The sequence below is a fragment of the Nanorana parkeri genome, unplaced genomic scaffold, assembly GCF_000935625.1.
Source record: "Nanorana parkeri isolate BGI_ZX_2015 unplaced genomic scaffold, ASM93562v1 scaffold1765, whole genome shotgun sequence".
Taxonomy (NCBI): Eukaryota; Metazoa; Chordata; class Amphibia; order Anura; family Dicroglossidae; genus Nanorana; species Nanorana parkeri.
Window position 1 is genome coordinate 281,194 of NW_017308033.1, and position 8,768 is coordinate 289,961.

At 50.3% G+C, this 8,768-nt stretch overlaps 1 protein-coding gene across 5 annotated transcripts in view; it reads left to right on the top strand.

Annotated features, from left to right (window-relative positions):
- The window catches only part of FAM219A (family with sequence similarity 219 member A), a 38,529-nt gene that overhangs the window by 28,486 nt on the left and 1,275 nt on the right, over nt 1-8,768 (top strand). For 3 of the 5 annotated variants that reach the window (XM_018571475.1, XM_018571476.1, XM_018571477.1), the window contains exons 3-5: nt 3,657-3,759; nt 4,162-4,242; nt 4,538-4,592. In XM_018571475.1, the coding sequence (XP_018426977.1) occupies nt 3,657-3,759; nt 4,162-4,242; nt 4,538-4,592 (239 nt within the window). Of the gene's footprint in view, nt 1-3,654; nt 3,760-4,161; nt 4,243-4,537; nt 4,593-8,768 lie in introns of all 5 variants that reach the window. The other 2 variants (XM_018571478.1, XM_018571479.1) reach the window with 1 other exon arrangement.

Consider the following 8,768-nt stretch of genomic DNA (forward strand, 5'->3'; position numbering starts at 1 on the left):
GTATATCTGGTCTGTGGTGGCTCTGTCCGTGGTCCTGATCATCAGACACAATGTATATCTGGTCTGTGGTGGCTCTGTCCGTGGTCCTGATCATCAGACACAATGTATATCTGGTCTGTGGTGGCTCTGTCCGTGGTCCTGATCATCAGACACAATGTATATCTGGTCTGTGGTGGCTCTGTCCGTGGTCCTGATCCTCAGACACAATGTATATCTGGTCTGTGGTGGCTCTGTCCGTGGTCCTGATCCTCAGACACAATGTATATCTGGTCTGTGGTGGCTCTGTCCGTGGTCCTGATCATCAGACACAATGTAGATCTGGTCTGTGGTGGCTCTGTCCGTGGTCCTGATCATCAGTCACAATGTAGATCTGGTCTGTGGTGGCTCTGTCCGTGGTCCTGATCATCAGACACAATGTATATCTGGTCTGTGGTGGCTCTGTCCGTGGTCCTGATCATCAGACTTTATGGGGGGAATTTATCAACACTGGAGCAGACACAAAACAACACTGGAGCTGTTACCCATGACAACCAATCAGCGTCTCTCTTCAGTTTGCTCAGTTGAGATTTGAAAATGAGAGATAGAAGCTGATTGGTTGCCGTGCAAATCTGCCCCAGCTTCGATAAATGCCCCCCAATGTACCTCTGGTCTGTGGTGGCGCTGTCCGTGGTCCTGATCATCAGACATAAGCACAGGAAAGGCTGAACTTTGAAGCTTTTGTGGCTGATTCTGGTGCCGTATCCTGTGACATTATGGGACATATTGATGGAGGTGGTGAGAGATTCTCTTCCGGCAATCTTCCGGCAGTGTTCCGGCAATCTTCCGGCAGTGTTCCGGCAGTGTTCCGGCAGTGTTCCGGCAATCTTCCAGCAGTGTTCCGGCAGTGTTCCGGCAGTGTTCCGGCAGTGTTCCGGCAATCTTCCAGCAGTCTTCCGGCAGTGTTCCGGCAATCTTCCGGCAGTGTTCTGGCAATCTTCCAGCTGTGTTTCGGCAATCTTCCGGCAGTCTTCCAGCAGTGTTCTGGCAATCTTCCAGCAGTGTTTCGGCAATCTTCCGGCAGTCTTCCAGCAGTGTTCTGGCAATCTTCCGGCAGTGTTCTGGCAGTGTTCTGGCAATCTTCCAGCAGTGTTCCAGCAGTCTTCCGGCAGTGTTCTGGCAATCTTCCAGCAGTCTTCCGGCAGTGTTCTGGCAATCTTCCAGCAGTCTTCCGGCAGTGTTCTGGCAATCTTCCAGCAGTCTTCCGGCAATCTTACGGCAGTGTTCCGGCAATCTTCCGGCAGTGTTCTGGCAATCTTCCGGCAATCTTCCAGCAGTCTTCCGGCAATCTTCTGGCAGTCTTCCGGCAGTATTCTGGCAATCTTCCGGCAGTGTTTCGGCAATCTTCCAGCAGTGTTTCGGCAATCTTCCGGCAGTGTTCCGGCAATCTTCCGTCAGTGTTCTGGCAATCTTCCAGCAGTGTTCCGGCAATCTTCTGGCAGTCTTCCGGCAGTGTTCTGGCAATCTTCCGGCAGTCTTCCCGGCAGGGATGGTAATGGTTCGGCTTACAGTAGATTGTACAGATCTGTATGTAACATGAGAGACTCTCATCAGTGCGACTTCCAGATACATTGTAACAGGAGAACGCACTTTGTGGAAATCGCGATCCTTCCATCCCCGCCCCGGACTCCGCAATCCTATCAGTCCCATCTGGCAAATCTGCTCTGCCTCTGATGAGATTAGACACCTGAGCCGAGTGACCCCCGGGGACATTCCTCCGTCCGTGTCACTATAAATACCCAGTAGAAAGGCATCATGGCGCACTCACAAACCGGCATGTAAAACAACTTGTCTCACCACTAAGGACAATGACAGAGGTTTGGATACACGTCTTCTGCAGAGGATGTGAAAGCCGCACTGCCGCGCCAAGGCACCTCTTATAGTGCGGTCCTAACTCTAAACTATGAGAGTCTCCATCTTGGAGCACATGGGGCAGAAGATATCAAATTGGGTGCAGGCCTGTCAGGAGGACGCCCCACCTCCTTAAAGGTACAGAGACACACAAGGGATCCAGCACATCCCATTGGCAGCTGAGAAACCCCATGCGTCGCTGCACCAAATCGGTAAAGCAAAACAAATGACAAACGCACTCAACAATTTGTTACCAGTTATACAGTAATGAGATTAGACACCTGAGCCGAGTGACCCCCGGGGACATTCCCCCGTCCGTGTCACTATAAATACCCACACACATTACATACGTGTGCCGTGTTCAGCGTGTCTCCTGCGATGACATCATCCGGAGGAAAACGCTCCTTCCCCGCAGTGGACCCCCCTCGGCCCTCTGCCATCTCCGGACAGAGACATTGTGTTGTCGGGTGAAAGGCCGGATTCACCAGAGAGAAGCGGCGTGAATATACGCCGCGCTGGCTGGATGTGAGCTGAATAGATATCTGCAATGTATCAATATTCCGATCACACGGCTGAGCTCTGTCTGGAGTCTGGAATCCCCTGAAGAGGGGACAGAAATATCTCAATGTTTCCGTCCGAAACATAATGCCGACTCATCTCTGCCACTGCTGTGAGAAAAGTAATAGGCAGATAGGGCAAATGGGGCTGTGGGAATGGACGCGGATGATTAGAGACTGCAGACATGATACAGGAGATGATCAAAATGCCTTGACGGGCATGGTCTGGAGGCGTCCGCGTTCCTATGCGGCTTCATATAGGTAACGTGATGCTGAGCCTCTATGATTGAAAAGGGCGGGGCCAAGGACAGACAGGCTGGGGAGGAAAGGCCTAGATGATGCTAGATATCCTTCAGCCAGGAAATGGGGCGGCCTCTATCTGACTTTCTGCAGCTTCTGCTGCACATTGTGAGACACTCTCAGTGTGCAGTGATATTAGAGGAGAGGAGCCGGTACAACTGTGCAGGACTGAAGGGAAGGACGGAGATCAGATAGAAGACTGAAGGGAAGGATGGAGGTCAGATAGAAGACTGAAGGGAAGGACGGAGGTCAGATAGAATACTGAAGGGGAGGACAGAGGTCAGATAGAAGACTGAAAGGGAGGACGGAGATCAGATAGAAGACTGAAGGGAAGGACGGAGGTCAGATACAAGACTGAAGGGGAGGACGGAGATCAGATAGAAAACTGAAGGACGGAGGTCAGATAGAAGACTGAAGGACGGAGGTCAGATAGAAGACTGAAGGACGGAGGTCAGATAGAAGACTGAAGGACGGAGGTCAGATAGAAGACTGAAGGACGGAGGTCAGATAGAAGACTGAAGGACGGAGGTCAGATAGAAGACTGAAGGGGAAGGACGGAGGTCAGATGAAGAATTCTGTACAATCGCAGATATAAATCTTCTCATTCTGTCCTCGGACCTCCTAGTTGTTGGTTAATAATAAATAATGATTCCACAATTTTCAGGAATATTTGGGACATGATGGAAATCCTATTTTTGGGTCAGATTTATACAACAAGCTGCCAGAAGCCCTATGAAAATCCTGCTGAATCTGGAAGCAATAGATGATGTAAAGTGGAATGATAATATGAAGGAAGTGGGGAGGATGTCGGGTGTTTATCGCAGTTACATTGTTTGTTTCGCGGCGTCCGCGGTTGATGTGACATCTCTCGTCATTCATTGCGTCTCACGGTCTCTTCTCTTCCGTCCTCAGAGAAGCAGCGAGAGATGGCCCGGAAAGGATCCCTGAAGAACGGGAACGTCGGAAGTCCGGTGAACCAGCAGCCCAAAAAGAACAACGTCATGGCCAGAACAAGGTAATTCCGGGGCCATGTATCCATGGCGACACCAATGCTTCACTCTGATTGGCTGTAGAAGCGGGAGCTGTATATGAATCCTCTGCTATAATATATATAGTGATACCGTATACTTCATATAGAACGGAAAGTCATATTTCCTGCAGAAGTTTTCTTCTAATAGATTCCATTCAGCCATTCAGAGTCTTCTAATCTGCCGAATCATTTCCAGATTCACCCCAGCTTCATTCACCCAAAACATGTCCGCCCTTCATGAGGAGTGGGGTATAATATGTACAATGGCCCTTTTAACCCAGAAAGAGTCCCTGTCCTCCCCTAGGTCCTCCATAACTCTTCCCGTCTCAGCTGAGATCACATGATCACAATCCCGAACTAGAGCAATGTATTGTCCCCACTTCCCAGGCTGGTCGTCCCGAACAAAGGATACTCGTCCCTAGACCAGAGTCCGGATGAAAAGCCCCTCGTAGCCCTGGACACAGACAGGTAATCCTCCATCTTCCATCCCCCCACTTCCTGTCTCCTCCTATTCTCTCTCCTCGCTTTTCTTTCTTTTCTCTTTTTCCTTCCTTCCTCTCTCTCTCTCTCTCTCTCTCTCTCTCTAAAAAATCCCCTCTCTCTCTCTCTCTCTTCCCCTCTCTCTCTCTCTCTCTTCCCCTCTCTATAATATGTTTATTGTACAATCCTCTGGAATTAATATGGGAGATACATTCTGCTGGTGATATCCGGCCTGTGAATTGCCCCCAATAATGAAATGTTCTCTCTCCGTTCTCTCTCTCAGTGACGATGACTTCGACATGTCCAGATATTCGTCTTCAGGATATTCCTCCGCCGAGGTGAGTCGCTCGCTCTCTCTCTTGCGCGCTCTCTCCCCTCTCTCTCCTCGCTCTCTCTTCTCTCGCTTTCTCTCCTCGCGCTCTCGCTCTCTCTCGCCCGCTCTCTCTCTTCACTCCCTCCTCTCCTCTCGCTTTCTCTCCTCTCGCTCTCCTCGCGCTCTCTCTCTCCTCTTCTCTCGCTCTCTCTCCTCACTCCCTCTCTCCTCTTCTCTCGCTTTCTCTCGCTCTCTCTCCTCGCGCTCTTTCTCTCCTCTTCTCTCGCCCGCTCTCTCTCCTCACTCCCTCTCTCTCCTCACTCCCTCTCTCTCCTCACTCCCTCTCTCTCCTCACTCCCTCTCTCTCCTCACTCCCTCTCTCTCCTCACTCCCTCTCTCTCCTCACTCCCTCTCTCTCCTCACTCCCTCTCTCTCCTCACTCCCTCTCTCCTCTTCTCTCGCTCTCCTCGCGCTCTTTCTCTCCTCTTCTCTCGCCCGCTCTCTCTCCTCACTCCCTCTCTCTCCTCACTCCCTCTCTCTCCTCACTCCCTCTCTCCTCTTCTCTCGCTCGCTCTCTCTTCCCTCTCGCTCCCTCTCTCTTCCCTCTCGCTCGCTCTCTCTTCCCTCTCGCTCGCTCTCTCTTCCCTCTCGCTCGCTCTCTCTTCCCTCTCGCTCGCTCTCTCTTCCCTCTCGCTCGCTCTCTCTTCCCTCTCGCTCGCTCTCTCTTCCCTCTCGCTCGCTCTCTCTTCCCTCTCGCTCGCTCTCTCTTCCCTCTCGCTCGCTCTCTCTTCCCGCTCGCTCGCTCTCTCTCTCATCTCTCTCTCTCGCTCTTTCTCTCGCGCTCTCTCTCCTCTCCTTTCTCTCTTCCTTTCTGTATATTACAGAGTGTGGATGGTAATTGTACTCTTCACACTCCCCCCGCCCCCTCCGTCTCCCAGCCCACGTACGGTCTGCTCCCGCGCCTCTAGTACCTGTACAAGCTCCTCTGTAGTTTCCCTGAATGTCATGGGCTCCCCGGGGCCATCCCGGTGTCATGCTGTAATGAAGTCTTCCATCACGCAGTCCTTTCTATGATGGATGGGCGTATCGGGAGGGTCAGTGCTGCTGACTGTAGAACGGGCACCCTACACCCAGAATTAACCCCTGAATGACCAGCCAGCAGAGACCTTTCCTCTGGCAGTCATGAAGGGGTTGTGCTGACGCTATGGAGCGTATTTATAAATCAATCAATGTAACATTCATCAAACATGAACTGCAGGTAAATTCATCATTGTACTTTAAACCACATGACCTAGAAACATACACCTGCAGTCAATGTTTGGTGAATGTTACATTCACTGCTTTGTAGCTATACCCCTAAGTGTTGCAATCTGATTGTAACATTTATAAATAAAGTATTTGATGATTGTGACATTCTCGGCGGTATTTTTGATAAGCTGCAGTAACCAAATTCAAAGCAACATCACTGGGGTGAGACGGAAAATTAGTTTTTTTTTTGCTCTCTCCTCATATGTGCTCGTATGGGCGCTCTCCATTCATGATGGTTAGGCACACACATCCAATGATTGTCTTATTTTATGTGTGCACAAATAGATTCCTTGAAGTTGATCTCCGGGCAAAAAAATCGCTATAGACCTTCCCTCTCTAACCCATTATAGAACATCAAAAAGATTTTTTAACTTGCATGCCTCTTTTCTCCAAATATTCATATTTTCTGCCCTGTGATGTCATCTCTGGGCTATAACTGGGTTCCCATTAGTGGCCGCCTGTGGGAGGAGTTGGGCCGCCTGTGGGAGGAGTTGGGCCGCCTGTGGGAGGAGTTGGGCCGCCTGTGGGAGGAAGTTGAAGATACTGTAGGAGGACTTGTGCAGCCTGTGGGAAGAGTTGGGCAGCCTGTGGGAGGACTTGGGCAGCCTGTGGGAGGACTTGGGCAGCCTGTGGAAAGGGTGGATTGTTTGGTGTAGGCGGGACTATGTTAATGAGGCAACTGTCAGCAGCTGCATGGTCTGTGACAGGGGAGTAGAGAACTCCCCTATCATTGCTGCAGCAGCCTGGGCTGACAATAATGGGCTAAAGCAGACAGGGGACTACACTTTGCAAGGCAGGGAACTGTTCACATTCTGTGTTGTTGGGGAACAGCCAGGAACACAGCACAAGGCTAAGATGCAGCTTTGCAGAAGATTTGATAAGTGTCAGGGAGGCAGAGCTTTGAAGTGGGTGGTTGTGGAGGGCGTTGAGATGTTGTGTAGACCTAGCCACCACCCGCTCTTGATCTTCACCTCCCGTAGGAAATGATTTCTGCCTGAATGTATCACAAGAGGCGATGAGGGGACCCGTCACCCTGTACATGTGAAGCAGGCTCAGGTGGCTGGTCCCTGTCATAGGACATAGGGTCCTTCTAATAAAACCGCTATTTATGAAGATTCTGGACCACAGGAACGGCATAGAAAAATGGATGAGTGACAGGTGAGCTTTTCTCTACTTTTGTGTCTCTTTATTTGTCCGGAGTTCAGCTTTAATGTGTCAGAAAGTGACAGGTCACGTATGTGGCGGTTTCACGCGCACACAACAAGGAATCTTTATAGACTGAACTGAAAACTGAGCGTATGGTATGTGAGCGGCGGTAGAGCCATGAGCAAGCCACCCACTGTCTGCATAATTCTCCCTTTCTCCCAGCAATTAGGGAACAATTTAGGATCTTTACTACCTCAGAATAATTCCGCGCACTTTCGCTCCTTCTCTTTATGTCTGAAATAAACAAGTCTGGTGCTCGCCGCGTTTCTGCTGTAAAAACATCTCTTTTTACTGGCTGGATTCAGAGGCTGTTTCCACCCAGGGAAAGCAATTTATTCAGAGCTGAAAATCCCCCCGCAGATCTGTACGGGGAGGTGAAGCGTGGACGGACCTGAAATATACAGCTGATGAAAAGCTCCCATTGCAGCAAAAGAAACACATTTATTATACGGCATTAACTGTTCACAGAGAAGAAGTGGTAAAGTTAACCTGTCAACTCTACAACTAACAATTAGGAGATTGTTCAATGGTGGAGGGGCTCTGCTCCAGTGCTGTTGGACATGGCTGCAGTGGATGTGGGGCTTAGCTTCAGTAGTAGAAAGACTTTGCACCAATGAGTGGTAGGCTTGGCTCAAGTGCGGTTTGACTTGGCTCCAGTAGATATAGGGCTGGGCTCCAGCAAAGACAGGCCTTAATACCATTGGTGGTTGGGCATAGTTTCAGTTGGGTTGGATTTTTTCAAGTAGGGGTTGGGCTTTGCTCCAACACATCTAGGTGTTTCTCCAACAGAGGCCAGGCTTAGCACCCAGTGGTGGTGAGGCTTAGTTCCAGTTGGGTTGGACTTTTCCCACTAGAGGTTGGGCTTTGCACCGACAGGTATAGGAATTTGCTCCAGCAGGAGCCAGACTTAACGCTAGTGGTGGTGAGGCTTAATTCCAGTTGGGTTGGACTCTTTCCAGTAGGGGTTGGGCTTTGCTTAAACAGTTATATGACTTTGCTCCAACAGGAGCCAGGCTTCGCGCCAGTGGTGGTGAGGCTTAGTTCCATTTGGGTTGAATTTTTTCCAGTAGGGGTTGGGCTTTGCTCCAAGAGGTATAGGGCTTTGTTCTGAGGCAGGGCATAGGGCCAGTGGTGCAGCTTTTAGTAGCAGTGGGTTTGGGATTTTCTGCAGTTGGGGTTGAACCTGGCTCCAACAATAATCGTGCTTTGCTCTAGTGGTGGTGAGTCTTAGTTCCAGTGGGGTTCGACTTTTCTCCAATCGGGGATAAACCCGACTCCAGCATGTCCTGGATTTTGCTCCAGCAGGGGCTGGGATTAGTACCAGTGGTAGTGGGGCTTAGCCCCAGTGAAGGCAGGGCTTAATTCTAGCAAGGGCAAGCAAGCCTTAGCAGCGCAGTGAAGACGTTCAGGTCTACAGTATGTTGACCGTAAGCTTAGGATCGAGGGATTTCCAGGAGCACCAAAACTAATTGGAGGCTTTAGATGATACCCTCCAACATCTTTTGATGGCTGCTCTCCATCTACATTGTCAACTTTTAGGGACATTTGCCATGAGAAATTGCCTGTGTTTACCTAGTGTCTTGTGCATCATGCTGATCCAGTGGCTTCAGTGCTTTCCCTATGAGGCCAGAACAAGCAGAGTTGCAGTACAGGCTTGCCAAGCTAAATGCCTATTCCTCTTTGCGGA